Below are 23,455 nucleotides of genomic sequence, written 5' to 3'. Positions count from 1 at the left end.
GGATTTATCGCTTTTTTTTTTAAGGGCTTTTTATTTTGCAAGTAGCTTTTGTTGCCGTGTGGGCATACACAAAATCACACAGACATGGCGATCACATGCAGCGACAAGGCTGGCCCAAGATTGACGCCTGATATTTATGTTGAGACACTGTAGCAATGATGTCTGTCCCCACAGAGAGAGAGAGAGAGAGAGAGAGAGAGAGAGAGAGAGAGAGAGAGATAGACTTAGGGTTATTAAGAAAGACACTTGGATTTTTGGACAATCTTCTTTTTAAATTCAAGCTCAAGTTTAATGCACCAATAGAAAAAGAAAGGTAATGCAAATTAAACTAAAGAAGCTTTTCATCTTTATTTGATGTTTTCTAGAAGACGGCAAGACTTTGAGGACGTGCTTAAGAAGCTCCAAAGGTCCGAAAAGGGTGGTTTAGGGGTAGCTGAAAATATTAAGAGAAACTCAATAACATTAAAAATTCGAGTGTCTACTATAATTTGTTTTATAATCTGCAGCTACATCACTGAATTATTCAATTTTATATATCGATTTTAGTATCCCTAACTATTATTATTATTCAACATATTAGGATATCAAAATCAAAAACTTTGTACATATTAGCCTTTTGATGTCTTGAAAAGATGCCAAAAGTAGACAGTGCCCTAATGACCAAGCCATTCCAACAAGACGAATCGTTCAGTCTAGATCAAACAAGATGCCGGCTATATGTTTTCATTTCTTTTTTGTCCGAAAAGGGTGGTTTAGGGGTAGCTGAAAATATTAAGAGAAACTCAATAACATTAAAAATTCGAGTGTCTACTATAATTTGTTTTATAATCTGCAGCTACATCACTGAATTATTCAATTTTATATATCGATTTTAGTATCCCTAACTATTATTATTATTATTCAACATATTAGGATATCAAAATCAAAAACTTTGTACATATTAGCCTTTTGATGTCTTGAAAAGATGCCAAAAGTAGACAGTGCCCTAATGACCAAGCCATTCCAACAAGACGAATCGTTCAGTCTAGATCAAACAAGATGCCGGCTATATGTTTTCATTTCTTTTTTGTCTTTTCGGCAGGGCAAAGCACTCAGTAAGCAAAAAAGTATGCCGGGTTTTTGTTGTATCTTCGTACAGGGACAATCACTACAATATGTAGGGGACTATGTCCTTTGTTTTGTCTGGTTATGATTATTTCATCTGAATGAAATTTTTTTGCTGGGCGATTATCGTTTAGGTCTCAAAGTTGTCCCAAAAGGAAATCTCGAGTTTCAGAGGAACCAGAAGCATATAACAGCAGGGTTTGGCTTCATTGTGGACATTATGTCATGCATGTATGCAAGGTGTCTTCTGAAGCGGAGACGAGCCAAGCAGCAACCTGACAAATGAAGACCAGCATCGAATGATTAGTCGCCCATCATGTTGCGGGTCTTTCCTGAGTGCAATGGAACAATATTAGATAGGCCGCAGCCACGCACGCACAAAAGCCGTCGGCATAGTGTTGTCACTGCTGGAGGTCCATGTGTGGTCTGAGGAGGCACGACAACGGCAGGGGACAACGGCGGACAGCTGAGGATTAAGAGATGAACGTGTAGGAGAGGAATTAAGTTACTCTTGAACTTGCTTTGTCGTATTGAAATGGACATGTGTTGGGATTTAAAGAATGGGAAAGATGACTGGTGAAATCAACGATGGTAGACGAGCCTCGTCCCTTATTTCTTAGCATATGCGATCGACCTAACTTAATGGACCAAGTGGAAGAAGTATCTCATCGAGTGCATCGTATGATGCAAGTTCCTTTACCTAACAGAGAAACTGCTGGATTATCGGACGTCGAGTTTTAGAGATAGATGCAATAAAAAGCCATACTTGAGTGAACCCAATTTGATAATGGTGTAAAGACAAAATATAAGCATACCGCTTTTCTTTAAGAGACAAATGAGGTCAAAAGAAGAATAATTGTAGTGTCAATGTTAAAGTAAACCTCGGTGCAACGGAACAGAAAGAAGAAAATTGAGGTGATGGACTTTTAAGACATACAAGAATGCATCTTCTCCTTCCACTTCTGACCTCTATTTTACTCATGTCGAAAGTCGCTCACGAAGTAATTAAATGAAAACTATATAGAACTTTATGTCACTAATAATGAAGTTCCGTGGTTGGACCTGAACATAAATTACGTCTAAGAAATGATTAAAAAGTTTCCATTTAGAACCGTTTTGAACCAAACAGTGAGCAAGCTTTTCTTTGCATCATCATACTCCTTTTTTTTAAAGGGGAAACGGTGGTCCTTACGCGAGGACATAATGAGATCATGGGAATGGAAAGAGATGATATTCCAAGACAAAGAGAGATGCTTTAAATATTGCTTGATTCAAGTCATCATCCCAGAAATCAAGTTCAGTTTGTAAACCTAATCCCCCTTTTTAAGTAGTAATTGGAATCCTAGTCTTTGTTGGATTGATGTTTGTGTTGAAAGCCACCTATCTTTCGAATAAGCTCAGCCCGTGTGACACACTTTTGTCCAATCACATGACAACCATTACTATGTCCAATAAAATGAGTTTCTTTTAAGATTCATCATTAGTAATCTAACTTTCCAATCTAAATTCCTTTCCCGGCATCAAACTTATTGAGTGCATGTTGTGGAAATTTTTCATTTACGCATGCATTGTTAATCAATTGGCATAAATATATTGTTTTTAGATTGCTCAAGTAACTGAGTTAATAGAAACTTTACGGTACCTCAGTTGACATCTTCTTTTTCTTCCTTTTTATTATGCAACATATTTAAGCATTTTGGCTTGATTAATCCTCAAGAACGCACCGAGTATGGTTCTACCCATTGTGTGGATGTGGCCTTTGGGTCAAATGAGATTGTCTCCACTCTCTTACATAGTTTAATGTGATAGCGAAAATGCACAAAAAAGAAGAAGAAGAAGCAGGAGGATCGTTTTTTGTAATTTCACACATATAATCATGTTATCCTACCTCTAGAGTGAAAAGGAAGTGATTGCATCACATGCTAGGGGGAGGGCCGTGGAGTAAAGGACCAAATTGAGAGACCGGAGAGAGCACGTTGATAAAAATTAGAAATCATCTTTAATTAACTCGAAAGACCCGGAATTGTGCTCTTTGATTTTCTTTCGATTGAAGAGCCCCTTTTTTCCATGGAAGTCCACGACGCCGTGATAGTCGCCGGTTCACGTGAACCTAGGCCGGGCTGTTTTCGCCCTTTTAACGACCAACCACCCCCCTACAAAGACTATCATAGCACGCTTTGCTTTTTTATTTTTTATGTTGCCTGTGACTGCTAGCCCTAGCCATGCAGGGGGTTAAAAAGAAAGTTACGCATCGAGTCAAGCCAGAACGTATAGTCTCTTTCGGTTATCGTGGTGTTTCGTGCCGTGTTTTTCTCTCGAAATGATTACGGCCCTTGACGTTGCGTGGCAATGTTTGATATCGACGGATGGGGGTCTTCTTTTGAATTTGCGAGGGTCGGAACGGAAGAATGGTGGGGAGGAAAGAGGAAGAGAGAGAATCTGGTGGAATGGTCAAAGAAGATGCTAATCATGCGCTTGTCCTTTAGAATTTTGTCGACTGATGAGAAAAGATGAAATGTCTGGATTTGGGGAGGGTCCAATTGCCCCCGAAAGAAGAAGAAAAAGGCACTGAATTGTTGTTCCATTGGAGGAACGGCGTGGTGGTTTGGTTTTAGGCCTTGTCTTGGTCTAAAGTGTCAAAGAGCAGTCGTGCCGACAATTGAAATTTAAGGTTTAAATGTTTGATGTTGTATTGACCGAAGATGAATCTCTTTCGGTCTAGAAATGGATAACAACTCCGAGGAACTATACTGCCGGATGGCAACATCAAAGGCTTGTGAAATCCTAACAAACAAAACTACTTGGAGACTTACTTACCAATAAACGACTAAATTGAGATTTAATAATTTATATTTACAGCTCATTTGTTGCATATATACCGACTCTCACAGGAGAGTTTATGGTGTAGAAGCTTAATATGTAATTACCCATCAATCTATTTGTATCAACCTATATAAAGATAAAGAGTATGTAACATCGAGCAATTACTTCAACCTATACAAGATTAGCTTCTGAATCTATGGGAACCGAAGAGACAAGCTTTTAAGTGAAGCCCAACATTGCAGGCTTATGAAGGGTACAGGGATCGTCCGGTGTGCCCTTGCTAGCTAAATTGACTACAACAGATCCATAATTTCTTAACTATGTCTATAACTATAGGTACATCGTATTGATTGTCCAAGACAGTATCTTTTTCCTAGCGTACATTGTGCTGCTTTTCCACTTACCATTCATTATTGTTTGATTCCAGATTCGTGGGCAAGGTCGAGTAAATAGTTCGCTCCTGCAAGTGAATACAAGGACAGCTTTAATGTATAGGTTCTAGCTATAGAAACTACGAGACAAAAAAAGAAGTTTTTGATAGCTAGGATTGTAGCCTGAATAGCCACTTCGCATATATCGTAGCCTAAATAGCCACTTGGCATATATCGTCATTCGTACGATCGTTCTAGTTTCAAGAGAAGCGTGGGACTTGTGCAAGAACACGTTGAAGCCCCGAAGACAGGCACAAAAAAGAGGATTGAATTCATGCGTCTGTTGAATTGCCATGGAAAACATCGTTACCCACGATGCTGTGCTTGAATACGAGGCAATGTGTGACGTTGAATCCAAACGTTTCCATGTTGAATAGCTCCGAAGAGCACTCTAATTCGCGACGTTCTTGGTAATCCAGCGAAACAATGATAATTTGTTCACTTAGGCACCGATTTTTGCCGGGTCCATAATGTTTAGTATCGCTGATGATGTTGATTTTTTTTTTGTTTTCCGAAGACATTTTTACATATGCTCTAAGTTTGCCATCTAGGGTTGTAATTATTTATAAAGACCCGGCACGCTTAAAGGAGACTCTATGCGTGGAAGCAATATAATCCATATATAGTTACAATAGTCTCCTTTAAGTGTTTTCTCTAAGTGTGCCACTAGAGATTGCATATTGATAAAATGACCCCTCGCTTATTGCCACAAAAAAAAAGAAAAGAAAAAAAGAAAGAAAGAAGATTGTGATGCTTCTTCCGTAAAATTAGCCATCACCTAGACAACATCTCAAACAAAATTAATAATTTACTTAATTGCGAAGTTGAGTATTCATTTTACTTTCCTTTCTCCTATTACATTGTCGACTTAAATTTGATTGGTATAATATTTTTTTTTTTTGGCTTTAATGATACGTCTCTGCTATATCTTTTTCAAATCTATGAGTCTATAGTATATTCAACGGTAATACATATAGCCATCTCTATTTCATTTGAGAATAAATAAAAGAAGTGTTTTCTTAGAGTGTCACATAGGATTTTTGTATAGTTTGTACAAATTGTATGTACTGTGACCTTCGAGGAGTTATTTAATTTAATTTAATAGCATTATTAGAAGACCGTGGACTTAATGGCGTAATTCATTTTTTTAATTTCAATTATGATGATAATTCTTTAATCAATTTCCATTAATATTTCCTACATTTAAGCAATTATATAAATTTCAATAGATCTCTCTTTGTGGTATGATTTAATTTAACTTCACATTGATCAGTATTTTTCTCCATTGATATTCAATTTTTCTATTTCAACTCTTATTTTCAAACCTCTTCGAGGTTCAACAAAGGCTATTGATAAGAAAATTCATATTGAGACACGCATTCCATATAATTTTGTAGCTATTTTAATATAAATGTTCCATCTAGGACTAGGGTTTGTTTAAGAGAATAAATAATTCAAGTTACTAAACTATAATCTATATAATTTGTCAAATTTTTGCCCTAGTGATCTCTTTAATTATTTATCATGCATATTAATTTTGTGCAATGCACGGGTCTCTACATGGCTAGCTTGAAGTTCTTGCATAAACGAGTTCAACCGTGACGATTGGTGATCTCCCGAGGTCCACAAGCCACTATCGGTTGTGATTGATTAGTATTTCAAGCAACGAGAGAGAGAGAGAGAGAGAGAGAGGTAGAGGTTTTGATTCGTTCCCATGCCATAAGCAACTTAAAGATACAGCATCTGAGGAATTCCAGACGAAAAATGTATCATGATACAAGGACAAGAGATGAGGAAATATAAGTACCTAGTGACTTATTGCACAGGAAAATTTGGGCTTTTTCTACTATACAAGGCTATACCAATCTTTACATATATTTTCCCAACTGTACATGGCCATATTTTCACGCTTCAAGAAATAGCTGCTACAACTAAATCAAAACAGACGTCTTGTAGCTCACGTTGCTGCAGATCAGGATGCCCGAATCAGCGTACCGAATTCTTGCATTCCCAAGTGCAAATCCATGAGGAAGTGGCAGTGGGAATCCACTCATAAGGTGTAGGTTCACGTAGGGAACAACCACGGTTTTGATGACTGTCGACATAACCGTCTGCACAGAACATAGTAGCAGGTGATTTCAATGAGTTCTCCACTGGACCAACAGAAGAAATCAATACATATAATGGGAAACATCAGTATTTCTTGTGGCACTTCTAGATCCCACCATGATTTATTCACCGTGGCATTAAAATGAGCAAATGCAAGAAGAAAGTCGCAATTTCTATGCAGGACGCCATGTCGGTCCTAAGGTGAGACTGGACAAGCCCACACAGCGACATGAAGTACTGGCACCCGATAGCATTAAGCAATTCAAACCACATAAATGGCCGCACAAGCACCATGACTTTCACCCTGACGCTACTTAAGCTTTAGACTTCTGTACTTGTTGATAGGTGCACGGTAGTATCCCTCTGTCAGTTCAGTTTGTAACATAGTAGCTAAAGTTAATATACCTGAACCAGAAGCATGTGAGATTGCCAATATTGCTCCACTTCAAAAGGCAGAGAGGTGCTCCACTCTAATGCTCCCAGCCAAATTATTCCGCAGTATATGTGCCGAACCCGAAGCATTAATTACCTGTTTCAACAAGGAGGTTTCAATCATCATAGTTACAAAATGTTTATCACTTCCAAGGAAACACTTGAGCCAAAAGGAGGGGTGGAAAAAGAGCAACAGAAGAGGTCAATTTCCTCCAAAATCAATCATAAGCTCATCAATATCTGAGTTTTATAATAGCTGATCAGAGTCTAATTTAGGTCAATGTGATGACAGCTGTTAGCTCTTATGAGCTCTACCTTCAGACCCTATACAAACTTAATCTCTAGTGAATTTCATATATAAGCATAACCACCACAACAAATTGATGCAAGAATGCTATAGATCTCAAGAGTTGTACAACACACCAGTGAAATGCAGGCAACTGGTATGACTTCACCGGTATCCAGAACATTAATGATAACATCTGTGTAAATGGTAGCACCAATCCCCTGTTTAGTAATTTTTACGAGAGGTGGAGCAGTTACAGATATGATAAGGTCCATGTCGTCATTTGGATACAGCTTGTATAATTGAGGCACGATGTACTTCCATCCAGCAGTGTTCAGTAGAGCTTGATCTGGTATCTTGTCCACAAGCCAGTGCATATAATCCGCCTGACCAAAAGAAAAGAAAAGTAACACATTACCAGTAAACCAAGAAAACCGATCAGCTTTTCATAAAAGCCTGAACATACAAATAATCATATAAAAGCTTTTAATCAGTTTCACTACTTGAAATACAGCAAACAAATTGGGAACTTACATTGAAGTAAACAAGCGATGCTGAATAAAGTACATTTTCATGTAAGGAAATCTTTATCATTTCATTTGCACCACTGCAGGTAACTGAAGTGGTTTGAGGTCTGTGAGGATATTTGGATGCAAAGATCTGGTCTTCTGCTGTGAATAGCCCATTGACCTCGAAGTCAATGGAAGAACTACTCAACACTGGATCACTCACGAAAGTAACATTCAGAGAAGCAACATCACCAACTGGAATTTTGTTTGGAAGATCTTGCAGTAAGGCATCTAGCTTCAGTATTTCTTCTGTAATCTTCTGGGGAATGGCTTCCTCAACTGCTGACACTATTTTCCCTTGGAAAGCACCCACTACCCTGAGATTAGAGAAGCAAATCATAGTAAGTAGCAGGTTTCATGCAGTAACCAGAAAAAGGGCAGGTCCATGGCCCTTTTGAGAGGCATCAAAGCATTGCCAAAGCAAAGCTTTTATAGGTAATTTACAGAAGCAAACTTGTAATCAAATCGATTACAGAGTTGGCAAAGGCAAATAACTGTTTAATCATCTGAAAAATTACTGCAAAACAGGATTGACTTGGAGAAACCCAACCTTTTCAATACTTTTGACAGATTTCAGTTCATTGAATACTGCACTTAAGTTTTTATGACCGGGAGAGAAATCAATGAAAGAGACATGCTAACACTTTTCCATTAATAACTCAAAAAGATCAGCTAGTGACCCCAGTAGCAGCGGATAGATTATTAGATATTGAAAATTCAGAAAGAAAAAAACTTATTCAACATGATTGCATACCCTTGATATAGCCAAGATGACCCACCGTCAATTTTGATCGAGATGGCTTCCACATAGCATCCACATTCTTGGACAGATAGCTTTAGAGTACCACCTAGATCCTTCAAGTCCAAGGTAAGCCCCACTTCCATATCTTTAACCTGTCAATTGCAGCACTTCTTAACACTATTCTTTCACAGCATATTTGTGATTAAAAAAGGCCTAAGAATCAGAGAAACAAAATAACACAAACTTTTAAAAGTCATGCTGCAATTGACTGAGTATACTAATGAGAATGAAGCATCACGTTCATAAGAAGTAGCAATATCATCCCATTTCACAAGATTGACAAATCTTTCAAACTTCCATGAGATAAAAGATACAGAAATATGAAGAGATATTTTCGACAAGCTTTCTTAAAGATTAGGAAAAGAGAAGCAGGAGAAATTTAAGGAGAACTGAAGAAACGCAGTAAGCATTAGTTAGTCCTAACCGCATAGAATTATCAAAGTTCGAGATGAACTTAGCACTTCCTATCACATAAAAACTTAGTTCACCCATCATCCAAGCAGCTTTCACTGACAATCGCAGATATTCACAATGCTAGGTATAATACAATCTTCGAGATGAACTTAGCACTTCCTATCATATAAAAACTTAGCTCACCCATCATCCAAGCAGCTATCACTGACAATCGCAGATATTCACAATGCTAGGTATAATACAATCTTTTCATCATATTTGAATACCAAGGAACTTTTCCCTTTTTATTTTGAATATAAAGTTCAAGGTTAAGACCTTCTTTTCAGTAAGCAAATACACGAGTTGCACCATTGAAGTTGTCACTACTGTATAATCCAGCGACTCATCGAATCATACAGAACAAGACTAATAATTTGACCAGCTACTTCTCAAAGAAGACTTACTAGAACCAATATATTTCAAGCTCATACTTCACTAATTCAACAAGAAAATCGCGAGAATGAGAGATCTTTAAGTTTACGGTACCTGCACAAAAGCACTACCTTCATCAGATATCGGTATAGGGACCAGCCACGTACTATAAGAATACTGCCAATTCATGCTCAAATTCGCAGTAGCGCCGGAAGCTATTAGCACAATACCCCCTTCACCAGTCTTGACGTATGAAGAATCTATCTCAACCCCATCGATACTGATGTTTGAAAGAACAACATGAACCCTGCCCACAAGTGGGATTTTCACATATCTCTCAATTTGTGGCAGCTGAAGCGGGATGATTGAGTGGACCGCTCTGTGAACGAGCAAGTCTTTAGCAAAATCAAGACCCTCGTCGGACACGAGTATAGAAATGAAGCCTTCTTCATCAGCACGGACCTGGGTACTCGCGGGACACAAAAGAAGTGGAAGAACAACGAACGAGAAGAAGAACAAGAGGGATGAGACCTCGAGCTGCGATGAACAACGCATGTTTCTTACAAATTCAAGCTCCAAGAGATGCCACGGATCGAAAAAAGAGGAGATTTTAGCACGTGGGTAATCGATGACGTGCTCATCTAGGACATGGGCAAAGAAGTTTCAAAGCAACTGGTGGCCCGTCTGTCAAAAACAGCGAGAAGGAAGAGAGCGTGCAAGAAAGGAACAGGCGATCTGTCGATGCAGAGGAGCGGAATTCACATCCGTGGGAGTTGCCAGAGAGCGGTTGAAGTCTTTTGGAATCTTGTTCATTATTGCGAACGACAATCCGCACGCGTCTCTCCAGATGTTGTGAGGAACGACAGCGAACGCGAGATGAGGCTGCGTGTACAGGGCGTGAGGTTGGCGATCGCGGAGAGCGATAAGAGGAGACGGAAGCGTGAGATTCGCATCCAGAGGGATGGAATCTTCCCCTGCTTTTCCTTCTTTTGTTTTCCAAGATTTATGGTGGGCTTGGTGGATAAGGAATTCTCAAATGCGAGGACTTACCTAAATCTAATGGAATTTGGCATATTTTAATGATTCCATTCCTAGAAAAGGGTCCATTTCTCAATTACTCACTGGGAAAAAAAAAATTCACCAAAAAAAAGGGGAAAGAAAGGTAAATTGTTAGACCAGAAAAGAAAAAGGGAAATTGAAAATTATTCTTATTTTTTAGAAACCTTTTTGTGTAACCAAATTGGCCCACTCGTTTATTTTGTTTTCCGTTGTATTCTTCTATTTGGAATTAACAAGTGGTTCATTGCGGGCCACAGTGCATGAACTGTCAAATGATCATGAACTTTTCTTTTCCATGTCGGCATTGTCTAGGCGACTACATGGCCGGACAATATTATTGGTGTTGATGTAAAAACAGAGGATGTGCAGCCTCATGTCGATAAGTTTTTACTATAAAGAATCATAATTCGGCGCTTAAAGAATAATGAAGGTAATCTTCATGATTTTTTTTTATTTGTATGATTCTGAACTATTTTTCCAGCATCTCTCAACTACTCATTTTATATATATCGTTCCCATGCATAAATGTGAAAATTATTACTTTTATTTTATTTTAATTTCATATGTTTCATTTTTATAATATATATATGGCAATAATCTTTTAAGAAACTATTAAATCCAATTCCACATAGATATAACTTCTTTGTATTACATTATGCATCAATGATTTATTCCCATTCAATGTTTGCAATAAAGTGAATTTGTTTAATCTTTTTTCTAGCAAGATTTTTGCTTAATCCTTCAAAGATCATTTTAGTGCATTGCATTGAGTGTGCACAATTGCTAGGCCTGGTTTGTTTGAAATTATTCGAGAGTTAAAATCATTTTTTACATTCTTTCCACATTTTAAATTAGTATTCCAGAATTTAAAAAAATTATAAGACTCATGACGTGTGAATCTATAAGTTCATACCTAGTATTTTCCCCAAAATTGAATCAATGATGAAGCATGGCTTTGGTATATAATACTCATGATCTTACCCCCTCCCTTATTTCATCTAATCCTGAAAGAATGAAAAGCAACAAAAAAGAAAAAAAAAAAAGATTTAAACGCTGGAATTCCCCTCTCTGTCTCTCTGTACCTAGGTCACCCTTCCTCCAATTTCTCCACAGAAAGAAATCCATCATCTTCTCCATCATCTTCTCCATCACCATCAGCAAGGGCAGCGATCGCCATCGCTGCAGTCGGTCGGTCACCTTCCATTAGGATCGCCTGTGGATCATCGCGTCTTCAAGTCGGCCCCATCAATTTGCCCCTCTCACCCCTTCTCCGTGGCCGGCGAGATCGAGAGACGTCGAAAGGTGTTCCCCTTATCTCAATCGCTTCTTTCTTTGGTTCGTTCCTTTCCCTTCTTCGATTCGATTCTTGTACCGGAAGGCACTCCGTCGGCGCCGCGGCTCGATTGCACCTCTCCTCGTCGGCGATCCGGGTGAATTCTTTTTTAGATACTAGGTCGTTCGATGAGGTAGGGAGTGCTTGTTGGTGCGATGGTGCAATGCGGGAGGAGTTGGTAGTCCGGTTCTTGGGCGGGGGCATGGATCGATCGATTTATGCTAGAGGTCCGTGGCGCGTCGCTGGGGGAAAAGAACTGAACGTGCAAGCTGAGGTTCTTGTCGTAGTGTGAATCTTGGGGCGATACTTCGGAAATCATGTATGTCGTGTGGGATTTTCCAGGGTATGTTAGCCTTGTTGAAGATTGGAGGCCGTTTGAATGTGGCTGCATTGTGATGGATCAGCGGATGATCCAAGACCTCGTGATGGTTCTCGTTGATGCGTGTGACGTCTCGCTGTGTTCATTCTATAAGATTTGAGATTGTTCTTGAGATTGCTGGTGGATTCTTTTGCTTGAATACAAGAATATATAATAAGTTCGATGTGATTTGGGGATACGTTACCTTATGCTCTGTTGCTTGCCCACTTGATCATTTTCCTCTAGTCTGATTCAAGGTGGCCAATCACTGTTTGTTGGGTCTACTTTTTAATGGCATAGGAGTTTGTCTTTTGGATGTTCTATATTGCATTTTCACTCTTGTGCCCATTGAAAAGTAGGGATAACAAATGCCAAGCTTTGTGAGCTATGCTGCATAGCGCTCTCATTTGTTGGCTTTTGAGTGAAGTGGTGTGTGTTTTTGGGTCTGGCTGAAAGATTATCCGGGTCTTCCCCAGTATTCAGCCTTTAGCTTGAAAGAGCATCTAAGTAGGTTCTCTGGGGATATGTTTTGCTGATGCTCTGTACTCTTTTTCTAGTTTTAGTGACAACTGATGGTTTGAAAACTGGATTTTAAGAAAAAAGCTGTGGATTGAAAATCTTTACCAGTAACTTTCCTTAAGCACTGCTATTGATTTGCCTACAGTCTTTACTTTACTGTCATGTCCGCATCTTTCATGTGCGTTCTTTCATTTTCATTATTCATTTATACTGGTGGGCACTTCATAGAAGTTGTACTCCTTTGTATGGTGTCATAGAAGTTATTATTTATCTCTATACTCAACTGCAACTTATCATTCCTTTTTTTCCTTTAGGAGGATGGCCTCTTCTGGAGATTCGTGGATTAAAGAATATAATGATGCAGTAAAACTGGCTGAGGAGATCAGTAGCATGATTGCTGAACGCGGTACAATGCCCACTTCAGGACCTGAAAGCATGCGTCATGCATCTGCTGTACGGAGAAAAATTACTATATTGAACACTAGACTTGACAGCTTACAGAACATTTTGACGAAGCCCTTCAGCAGGCCCATGTAAGTCCATTTCATGCCATTGCTTTGATATCTCCAAGGAAATTATGAATTTTGGACCTCTATCGAAGTATCTTCCGGTGATTGTATGGTGTATATTGATGATTATATTCTTCCATGAATTGTTGAATTTGCTGATCGCAAAGTTGTTTGTTGATGCTATTGCTCTGATGATCTTTCTGTATGTTGATCTTTCTTCTTGGCATGATGACTAGCAACAAATAGACTAAGATCTTTCTGGAATTGTTACTGGCTAAAATGAGCTTCAGCATTTAATCATTTTTTCCATAGTTTCTAGTGTAGAGCTACTAGGAGCCAATTTTCAGCATAAATTTGTACAAGTATATGTATGGAACTTTACTTTGATTGATCCATGTGCAGTCTTAATTTATCATAAGATCTCTCTTGTGTCAGGCTAAATCTTTACAATGATCTGAGCTTCTTTACTGTTAATATGTTCCTTTTAAGCATGCTAACTTTTTTTAGATAAGTTTCTAATCGACTTGGATGGGAGTTTTTGGACCCTGCAAATGGCGATTGAATTTTTGTCACAATGTGTGAAAGGGGAGTACATTCTCACTTGTCTTCTTTGTGTGGTTTGATAAAGAAGCCGAGAGCTTCTAGCTGTTTGAATTATTTAAATGTATGTAAAATCGTGAATTGTTGTTCTGGTCCCTAAATCTGCTGTAGGAAACAAAATGCTGGTGTTAGTAGGCGTAGTCTCTGCTACTTTTGTGAGTTCAACTATTTTCTGATTTTCTGGCAATGCTTCCTCTTTTCTTACACAGAACGGAGAAAGAGATTAATCGTCGCAAGGACTTGCTTTCGAATCTGAGAACAAGAGTGAACCAGATGGATTCCACGTTGAAAATGTCACACTCTGCTACCAGGGATAGCTTGCTTGGACCAGAGATAAAGCCTGCGGATGCCATGAGCAGGACTGCAGGATTGGACAATCAAGGAATCGTGGTTCTTCAGCGACAAGTAATGAGAGGCAAGTTTCTAATCTAGGACTCTTTCACTTGCCACCCTACCCTTGGAATTTAGCACATGGGAAGTCCTGGACATAAGAGTTTTTCTCCTCTTGCTGATCTATCATCTATGCACCAGTGAGAAAATTAAGCCTTTGTCTTTGTGTGCCTTTGACAGAACAAGATGAAGGTCTTGAGAAACTGGAGGAGACAGTAGTAAGCACAAAACATATCGCATTGGCAGTGAACGAGGAACTTGACTTGCATACCAGACTAATTGTATGTGATGTGTATTGTCTACAGTATATTGCATTTTTTTATCCGTCATTATCTCATCTATAGATTGTTGTGACTAAATTTTCCAGTTGGAAGTTTATTCAGTTGCCTCTTATGATCTACAGGATAACTTGGACCAACATGTGGATGTTACGGACTCTCGTCTTCGGGTATTTTTCTTGCAAATGCATATCAGCTTTTATGAGCTGGAATCTGAGTGAAGTTAGTTGGTTAGTACTCGGGATAAGTGGCCTTTCTTCTAGCTATGGTATGCTATCCCCAAGAGTTTCAATGAAGGGGATTGAATCTCAATAAACTTAGAATTTTTCATAGTTGTGTGGAAGTTGGAGCTTTCATGAAAGAATGTCTCAAATGGGTTCTGAAACACGGAAGAAGGATGAGACCAGAGGTTCTATACTTTCTATGTTGTTCTGACCTTGAAGAGCATGTGCTAATGTATTTCCCTAGGTTTCATATCCAAATTGTTTTGAGGTAGATGTTTGAGGATACTTAAGGTTCTTTTCTATATGCTTTAAAGGATATAGTTCATGGTTCAAAAATGTAATGGATAACTTTGAGGATACATAGGGTTCTTTTCTTCATACTTAGGCCACATCTGTTAAGACTTTCGAGAAAAGATTTTGGGAAAATGCAAAGGAAAGGGATTTTTCTAAATGCAAATAGTGTATGATAAAGTGTAATCTAAAAGTTCACTAGGAAACAACTTTGTTCTAGATGCTGTTTGGAAAAAACTACTGCTGTAAAGGACTTTTCCTCTTTTTAAAAAAATAAATAACTAAAAAACTTCAAACCTTCGTTGGTGAGCCAGATCTTGGCATCAGTCAGCCTGGCCGAGGTCACACAACCTCAGGTGGCGTCACCGGGTTCCTACAACCTAGGCAACCCCACACAGTGTTGCTTGGGTCATGTGAACCCAGGCAATGCCACCTTAGGTCCTGTGACCCAAATGATGTCACTTGAGCTTGCCGGTTGCCAGATCTAGCCTCGCCAGCTTGATGAGGGCATTTTCGGGATTTTGAAATTTTAGTGAGGGCAAAGTTAGAAGGAAAAATATATTAGCATTCTGGAAATGCTCAACACCCACAGACCTACCTTGGGTTAAAGACCTTTGGAGAGCTTTGGAAATGCAATTCCATCTTCCCGAAGCTCTCCAAAAGAATTGTCAAATGGTACTTATATTTGCTCAAGGCCTTCAAAGCCCGAAAGGGCTTTGGCAAAGTGTTGCCAATGCAGCCCTAGTCCAATGGATGTTATAATACTCATACATAAGATTGCACCAGTGCATTTTTTGCAAGTTGAGATGTTTTATTGTCTGACGGAACTGTACTCTTTTCTTCTCTCTCAATGAGCGTGCGTCTCTTTTATGAATGTCTCTGTTTATGTGTTGCACATTTCATTTGCTAAATTTTTTAAGGATATTCATTTTGTTGATTGTTTTGTTGTGAGAACAGCGAGTGCAGAAGAACCTGGCAATTTTGAACAAGCGCACCAAGGGAGGCTGCACCTGCATGTGCATGATTTTGTCTGTTATCGGAATTGTGATTCTGGTCGTGGCTGTATATTTGTTGATCAAGTTCCTGTAAATCAAACAACTGAGAAGCGTCTAATTTTGCCTCGGTGTGGTTTGTATTTGGCCATGGTGAACATTCCTTTGTATTTTTTTGGGTGTGTTCCACTGTTTGCTTTGTGTTTGTCCTGAAAATTGAAGCAACTGTGTGAAGTAATGGGCGGTTCTAAGTGAGGACTGATTGTGAATCCAATCTGCTCTGTTCAGTAAATGAGTAAAGTTCAGAGTTCTGAACGTTTTTCACTTCGGTTGACTGGTTTTGGTCCATGGACAACCATAGAGAACCCCATGTATAGCATTGAAATTGCTTGACAGTCCGTGTCGTATACTCAGAAGGTTGAGCTTTTCCTCACAATGCCGTGTTTATTGGGCAACAAACTTTGTGGAATTGCTGCCAAGAGGCTAGGTAGCATCTTTATTCTTAGGGCGTGGCGAGAAACTCTCCTATGAGAGTAGCTCTTCTTTCCCAGATAAAGAAAGTAGTCAATATGTTCTCTTCAAATAATTTTTTGAAGGGGAAGATTTTGGTGTACGGGCACTGGCACGATGCATGAATGCATGGTTTTGTCATACTTGATAGAGTTAACCTCTGATGCCTTTTAGCATGCGAAAACGGGGGAATTGAAGGAGGTGAAACCGGATGTCGTGGCCCTTGCAGGAAAGCCTCCTTTCGTCTCTTTCGATCAACTGCTCCTGAGTTTTGATTGAAATAGTGGCTGGTAGTACATGGTTGATGATACTGCAGAAAATCGGATGAACTCGAAACCTTTCCTTTTGCACAGAAAGGGTAGCTTTTCGAGCGCTATTACTATATGAAATCGAGTAAATAATCTGGCAGATACAGATAATATAAGGTAAGATAGGTTGGATGCAGCTACCAAAATCTAGGAATAAGGATTCTCAATGCAGTTGATGGGAGATGGTCGATAGATACTTCTTTCTTGGGCTCTTCATTCGGAGGCCCAAGCGATAGATTCTTTCCATTCGGGTCCGGCCCATGAGGAGCTGATCCATTCCCGCTTCGGGCCCACGCCACAAATAGTAGACCGTTCATTGCCAGCGCGAGTCTCCCCCAACCCCTTGTTCCCTCCCGGATCGGAATTCAACTGTCGATTCGTCTCGCACTCGCAGCATAAACCCTAGAATCGAAGATCCTCTTCCTTGATTTCGAGAGATCGAAGGCGCATCTCGATCGATTCGCGTTTACTTTCTTCGCTTTGACGTGTTGTCCGCGGTTCCTTCCTGGTTCTGACGGAGGAAGCTTCGGTGGAGGCCTCGAGTGATGTGGTTCTGTCGCTCGCTTGAGTAGTAGAAGAAGAAGAAGAAGAAGAGAGATGAGCACGTTCGTGCCGAAGGAGTCCATCGAGGTCCTCGCGCAGACCATCGGCGTTCCCAATTTGGCCTCCGATGTCGCCGTCGCCGTCGCGTCCGACGTCGAGTACCACCTCCGAGAGATTATGCAGGTACGGTCGCCGAATCCGTTGCCTTGTTCTTCGACTCCATTACCGCACTGCGATGATTTGTTTATGGTGTTTGATAGCTGTGAGAAATGATGATCGCTATGCTGGTGTGCGCTAGTAGAAACAGAAACTTTGCATCGAAGACGGGATGTGATTACCTAGGTTATGAGGGGCTTTTGTTGTGGGGTTGTAGTGGGAAGCTATTTTTTCCATCCGTGAATCAATGTTGCAGAAGCGTTGTCGTTGGAATAACAGTTCACGGTCTTGATGTGGTGTTAATTGGGGGTTTTCCTGTTTGGGAGTTGCAGGAGGCGATCAAATGCATGCGCCACTCGAGGAGAACGGCACTGACTGTTGACGACGTGGACAGCGCTCTTAAATTGAGAAATGTGGAGGTGATTATCATATGCTGCTGCTATTACTTAAAGGAAAATAGTGTTGTCTGTTTGGATAAGAAGATAGCGGGATAGGTTATTTCCATTTGCGGTTAATCTTGCCATGGAACAAGGTATTATTGCAATTATATGTGAATACAACCATCATTAAGAATTTCATCTTAATAAGGACCTGATAAGACCTCTTGTGTGAAGCCTTTCTTTATAACTTTCCCCTTCATATATGTGCCAAGTGACAGCGGTCACATTTCATACAGGCATTCTCTCTGCAATGTAGTTCTTCATTCTTGTGTGCCATTTCCTTGTTTTAGCCAATATACGGATTCGCCTCCAGTGATGCACTGCGATTCAAAAGAGCTGCTGGACATAATGACCTGTTTTATGTAGATGAGAAGGACGTGGAATTCAAAGATGTAAGAAATATTTGATTTTGCTATAGATTCTTCCATCTTAAGTCCTTCACATAGGTTCTCTAATGAGCTCTAGCTTGAAGATCGTTGATGCACCTTTGCCGAGAGCTCCACTTGATACATCAGTTTCTGCTCATTGGTTAGCGATTGAAGGGGTTCAGCCTGCAATTCCAGAAAGCCCTGCTTTTGAAGGTATCCTGTGAAATTTGGCATCAGCTGGAACTATACCTTCTTAATTAACTTAATATTAAAACAAAAATAAGTCTTTGCTTTCTGATTTTCAAAGGGATATTTGTTCCTCTCTGGATCCTTATTATGTAAAATATGTTGGATGAATAACAAAGGATTTTCTGTTACTTATTGTGGTTTTACCTTTTCATTTATAGGACTCACAGCGGCATCAGATGGCAAAAAGTATGAAAACAGGGAAGATGGAATTTCCATTGACATCAAATTACCCATTAGGAGTGTACTATCTAGGGAGCTTCAGGTGAAGTATTGTGATTCTTTGATGCAGCTATTCTTTCCCTAGTTTCCCTGACCCTAACAAGAAGATCATTTGCTAAGACATTTCTTTCTTTATGCTGTGCAGCTATACTTTGAGAAAATTAGAAAACTTACTATTAGCAATTCGGATTCTGTCCTCTTTGACCAAGCACTTGTAAGCTTGGCCACTGACTCGGGTCTTCATCCTCTGACTCCTTATTTTACGCAGTTTATTGCTGATGAGGTACTACTTATTCTTCTTGTATTATATGTCGTCTTTTCACTACTATTTTCTCAAAATGTTTTGACATTCACTGCCTACTCTTAGTTTAGTTCCTTTGTCTGATTATCTAGGTTACACGAAATTTGAGCAAGATCTCTTTGCTTTTTGCCCTAGTACGCATTGTGGGAAGCCTTCTTCAAAATCCGCACGTTCATATTGAACCCTATGTAAGTCACAACATCAGCTGTTTTTCAAATCTAATTCTGATAGGACTTACATTCATGTTATATGATGATGTTAAATGGACAAAAGAAATGAGTATCCGATGAACGATGCCGACATCTAAGTTATTTTTCTCTTATCAGTTTTGAGTGTGGAAAAACCTGTGTATTCCTGTAAAGTGGACAGCTGTACCTTATAGTTATGAGATTGCGGAATTAAATAACAGCATGAATATGATATGCTGTTTGAGTTATCCCTACTTTTGTTTTCTCTATATCTTTGCCTTCTACCCCTGGACTATCTAGAGGGCCTTATTTACAATAATTGAATGTGGGATACAGTTTCAGTCTACTTGCACCCTATAATTGTTTACTGCGCAGTTGTTTGAAGTGAAAGTTTTATATTGTCATTGATTGATCTTCAACTTTCTAAATCTCCTCTCTCCAGCTGCACCAATTGATGCCATCTATTATTACTTGTCTTGTTACCAAAAGATTGGGTAATCGGTTAAGTGACAATCACTGGGAGCTCAGAAACATGTCAGCGAGTCTGGTTGCTTCAATATGTAAAAGGTAGTCATGTTCTTGCTTCATGTTTTATTTTGAGTTCCCTTTAAAGATGTCGAGCACCTGGAAATACTTATTCCCCACTCATTTCATGATGCCGAGAGCTTTCATGTTGCCTCGGATCTTGTTCCTTGGCATTTGGTCCTTGTGCAAGCGTAAGGGATGAGGGGAGAAGCATTTTCATTAAGTTGTGGCAATTTAGATAATTTACGTCACCCATGTTCATAATACTTTATGCACTTTTTATTTAACCTTTAGCTGGTCATATTTGGGAGAATTAACATGAAAAGAAAACTGTGATGAGATGGAAGAGGAATAAAGCCCACTCATGGGTCAGACCTGCATGCAGGCATGTACATGTGCTATAGCTGCTTATCTGGCTTATGAGAATCAGCGAATCACACTTCCTGGGGTATTTTTTGCAGATACGGGCATGTTTACCATAATCTGCAGCCGCGTGTCATACGGACCCTCGTTCATGCTTTCCTCGATCCAAAGAAGTCATTGCCTCAGCATTACGGTGCAATCAAAGGATTAGCAGCGCTTGGACCTAGTGTGGTATGTTCAGCACTGGTAGAGATTGTAGTGCCTATGTACTAGATGCTTTAAAATATAAGAAATAGCTTCCACTTAATTGACTGAAGTTCACTCACTTTAGAACTTCCCTAATCCTTGTAATTTTATGATTCGCGATTTTCATCGCAAAAATTATGAACTACCTTGAATCTTACTTTTGGCTTTTGTTGGAGATGTCAATGTTCAATTTTGGTCTTGTTCATTTGCAATAATTTGTTAGTGTTGGTTTTAATCAATTTGCCATCTTTGTCAACATAGGTTCGGCTGCTGATAATACCCAATCTTGAACCTTATCTGCAACTTCTTTCATCAGAATTGTTGCCTGAGAATCAAAGAAATGAAATAAAGAGGCTTGAAGCCTGGCGTGTTTATGGAGCACTGCTGGTCAGTTTATTGTCTCGTGTTGCCAGAGAATACGGGTATGCAAATTAGTCTAATTGTATAAACTTGTTGCTTTCAGAGTGCGGCTGGCCTTTGTATGTACAATCGACTAAAGATGCTCCCCAATTTGCTCTCACCCCCTACTCGTGCTGTTTGGAAGACCAACGGGAAGGTCGTGACGTCAAGGATGGTCACGATGTCAAGTATGAGCTCAGACCCTATAGTAGTTGCATATTGTCAATTGAGTTTCCCACTAGCATTGTTTGATAATTAAGTACTGATTTTGTGGATTTGTAATTGCCTGTATAAAGCAGTTCTGCACATGATTGGAATGTTAATATGCTTTGCATTGTCATCAACTTGTTGTGAGCCCTTGAGGCCTCTACAAATTGAATGTTCTTAATAGGAATGATGAGACTATTTGCCTGTCTTGTCTTATGGTGTTATATGTCAGTACTTTAGTATTCAACTGCCAATGGTCCTAGTGCTGCCTGCTGATACGTTGGGTCCAGAAAATTGAGCACCAACAGCTGAGAATGGAATTGTTTTTTGTTACTGTCTGGTGTTTTCTTCTGGATAGATAGATAGTTCATAGCAGCATTATTTTCTCTCACTAGATGGGGTAATGGTGTGCGTGGTCTTTACTATAGCGGCACTATAACTTGCTTGTTAATGGAGATCTTGTCTTCCGGATGGTTCCCACTAGCTAAAATGGTGGCTGATATAAATCTTTGTTAAAGAACCAATTCCAACTCATGCTTGCCCGGCTGTGTGTTTGTTAGTTCTGCTTTTATATGTAACAATCTTTGAATTTTTCTCTTTTTGTGTTCATATTTCGTTTTTCTCCCCTATCTTAGATAAGTGTATGATAATCTTGCTGCAATCTTTTTAATCAGTTATGTTCCCTGAAATCAAACTGTTGATCCGGTTAATTTATGCCTTCTTACATGTAATGTACTTCATATGTGCACTCAGATAAACGAAGAGCGAGCTCGGATAACTTAAGGCAGCAACCGCCACTGAAAAGAGTAGCCACAGAGGGAATGATTGGTGGCATGCCTGCTAATTCCATGCAAGGAGTAGGGAGCGGATTTTCAGGGGCAGTGGGGGGTCCTGGTGTTTCCGTATTGCGTCAATTGCCCAGTGAAGGCACCTCAGGAAGGGATCCCGGTGTCGGCTCAACTTCAAAGACATCAAACGCCTTAGCCCAGGCTTGGAAAGAGGATGTGAATGCTGGACACTTGCTCGCCTCGCTGTTTGAATATTTCGGCGAAAGCATGTTCTGCTTCACTCCGAAGCCCGAGTTGTCCTTTTTTCTGTGATTAGTTAAGCTTGTGTATCTTGTTTATCTCATCATGGCGCATTTTGTGCAAAATTAATGTTCGCCTGTATCAATGAACTGTTTTAATTGTTCTTCTAGTAGTTAATGGAAAGGGTAATACGTTAAGAGCCGTTGAGCTGGTCCCGTCCCTTGGATTCCGGAAGGTGATCTCTGCTTTTCTGCCGAAGGACGATCCAGTCATTTTCCCTATAACTGGGGGATGCGGTGGAGCTGTGATTGGCCCGAAGCAAGTGAAGTTTGCTCTAGTTTGTGTCCGCGAGTGGGGTTCTTTAAGCCTTTACTGGGCCTCTAGCCGGAAAGTGGACCTTCCGGCAATGCTGTGAATTGACAGTTGTGCCCAATATTTGGCCCTTATTCTGGGCCTTTTGAAGTCCTGTGTTCATTTTGCCGAGGTGTTCGTTTTCTCGGCAATTTGTTTTACTGTGCCGACACCCAATGGGAAAAGTGCCAAAAAAGTCCTAAACCTTTTGTCTTTGTGCCGATTTAGTCCTAAACCTTTTTTTGGTGCCGATTTAGTCCTAAACCTTTTTATTTGGTGCCGATTTAGTCCTTCCGGTAAATTTAGACCGGAAAATGCCTATGTGGATACAAAGTCAATGCCGGTCATCCTACGTGGCCGAACCGGTGCTGACATGGATGCCTGAAAACAAAACGATGCCGTTTTATTAAATAAAAAAAAAACCCTAGAATTTTCAAAACAAAACGGCGCTGTTAAGAGCTCTTACGTTTCCTTTTCTCACGAGCTCTTACGTTTTCCTTTTCTCACTTGCCTCGAATCATCTTCAGCGATGGAGGAAGAAACCCAAATCCCATCTGCCCAAATCGATTCAATATGAACTCAAATCCAAGGAGTTTGCTCAAGCCGAGTTGCTCTTTGATCGAATCGACTCCCCCCCAATCTAGCCCAACCCCTTCGTCTGCCCAAACCCTACAATTCGGCCTTCGAAATTGCGAAGACCCGACTGACCCGATTCGAGTCGCCACCTGATTGACCCGATTCAAGTCGCAACCGGATTCGACCTCACCGAAGACGACAAAGTGTGTGGTCCCAATTTGCTCGTGTTGTCGACACTCAGCCGACATAAAGGTATGTTTTTGTGGTTGTGGTCCCAACCCTCAAATTTTGTCAATACATCCCACGATGTTGTTTTGATGATATCTAGACACTCAACACTCAACATGCCTTGTAGCCGTGTTGTTGGTCTAACGTCCAATAAATTTTTAGGTTTTTGTTGTCTTCACATGAGCTTGACAGAATATAAAGACAAAAAAAGACATGACAATATTACCATTATATTTTGAGAAGCAAAACATTGAAATAAATTGCTATTGAACTTATTTCCTTTGGAGAATATGCATTCTAATTTCACTCAGAAATT

At 39.8% G+C, this 23,455-nt stretch overlaps 3 protein-coding genes across 5 annotated transcripts; 2 read left to right on the top strand and 1 right to left on the bottom strand.

Moving 5' to 3' along the window:
- Positions 1-6,041: 6,041 nt before the first annotated feature.
- Positions 6,042-10,366, bottom strand: LOC104448178 (putative BPI/LBP family protein At1g04970). The gene is made up of 6 exons (XM_010061970.3): positions 9,496-10,366; positions 8,509-8,648; positions 7,720-8,071; positions 7,323-7,571; positions 6,873-6,996; positions 6,042-6,469 (listed from the first exon to the last, which is right to left on the bottom strand). Exons 1-5 carry the CDS (start codon positions 9,934-9,936, stop codon positions 6,913-6,915), a joined length of 1,266 nt encoding a protein of 421 aa, XP_010060272.2. The 5' UTR covers positions 9,937-10,366; the 3' UTR covers positions 6,042-6,469; positions 6,873-6,912.
- A 1,128-nt stretch (positions 10,367-11,494) lies between these two features.
- LOC104448177 (syntaxin-51) lies at positions 11,495-16,258 on the top strand. 3 transcript variants are annotated; one of them, XM_010061969.3, is made up of 6 exons: positions 11,495-11,742; positions 12,965-13,183; positions 13,969-14,174; positions 14,330-14,430; positions 14,553-14,597; positions 15,900-16,258. In XM_010061969.3, exons 2-6 carry the CDS (start codon positions 12,969-12,971, stop codon positions 16,029-16,031), a joined length of 699 nt encoding a protein of 232 aa, XP_010060271.1. In that variant the 5' UTR covers positions 11,495-11,742; positions 12,965-12,968; the 3' UTR covers positions 16,032-16,258. The 3 variants fall into 3 exon arrangements, with proteins under 3 accessions (XP_010060271.1, XP_010060270.1, XP_039172121.1); XM_010061968.3 differs by lacking the exon at positions 11,495-11,742 and adding an exon at positions 11,919-12,116; XM_039316187.1 differs by lacking the exon at positions 11,495-11,742 and adding an exon at positions 11,922-12,092.
- An 828-nt stretch (positions 16,259-17,086) lies between these two features.
- Positions 17,087-22,446, top strand: LOC104448176 (transcription initiation factor TFIID subunit 6). Its single transcript, XM_010061967.3, has 12 exons — positions 17,087-17,478; positions 17,784-17,870; positions 18,182-18,283; positions 18,364-18,472; positions 18,667-18,770; positions 18,873-19,010; positions 19,121-19,216; positions 19,659-19,783; positions 20,203-20,335; positions 20,612-20,737; positions 20,814-20,937; positions 21,710-22,446. The coding sequence occupies exons 1-12, from the start codon at positions 17,350-17,352 to the stop codon at positions 22,054-22,056; spliced, it is 1,620 nt and encodes a 539-aa protein (XP_010060269.1). The 5' UTR covers positions 17,087-17,349; the 3' UTR covers positions 22,057-22,446.
- The last annotated feature ends 1,009 nt before the right edge of the window (positions 22,447-23,455 follow it).

The sequence above is a fragment of the Eucalyptus grandis genome, chromosome 6, assembly GCF_016545825.1.
Source record: "Eucalyptus grandis isolate ANBG69807.140 chromosome 6, ASM1654582v1, whole genome shotgun sequence".
Lineage (NCBI taxonomy): Eukaryota > Viridiplantae > Streptophyta > Magnoliopsida > Myrtales > Myrtaceae > Eucalyptus > Eucalyptus grandis.
The sequence above is the reverse complement of the archived record's forward strand: the minus strand, read 5'-3'. Positions and strand labels throughout refer to the sequence as shown.

Coding starts and splice junctions, on each gene's coding strand:
- LOC104448178 (XM_010061970.3), bottom strand. CDS start 9,936: ATGCGTTGTTCATCGCAGCTCGAGGTCTCATCCCTCTTGTTCTTCTTC. Junction 8,072..8,508: donor TCATCTTGGCTATATCAAGG/GTATGCAATCAT, acceptor CTCTAATCTCAG/GGTAGTGGGTGCTTTCCAAG. Junction 6,997..7,322: donor CAGTTGCCTGCATTTCACTG/GTGTGTTGTACA, acceptor TTGTTGAAACAG/GTAATTAATGCTTCGGGTTC.
- LOC104448176 (XM_010061967.3), top strand. CDS start 17,350: ATGAGCACGTTCGTGCCGAAGGAGTCCATCGAGGTCCTCGCGCAGACC. Junction 17,871..18,181: donor TTAAATTGAGAAATGTGGAG/GTGATTATCATA, acceptor TCCTTGTTTTAG/CCAATATACGGATTCGCCTC. Junction 20,336..20,611: donor CAGCGCTTGGACCTAGTGTG/GTATGTTCAGCA, acceptor TTGTCAACATAG/GTTCGGCTGCTGATAATACC.
- LOC104448177 (XM_010061968.3), top strand. CDS start 12,091: ATGTATGTCGTGTGGGATTTTCCAGG. Junction 12,117..12,964: donor GTCGTGTGGGATTTTCCAGG/GTATGTTAGCCT, acceptor TTTTTCCTTTAG/GAGGATGGCCTCTTCTGGAG. Junction 14,598..15,899: donor TTACGGACTCTCGTCTTCGG/GTATTTTTCTTG, acceptor TTGTGAGAACAG/CGAGTGCAGAAGAACCTGGC.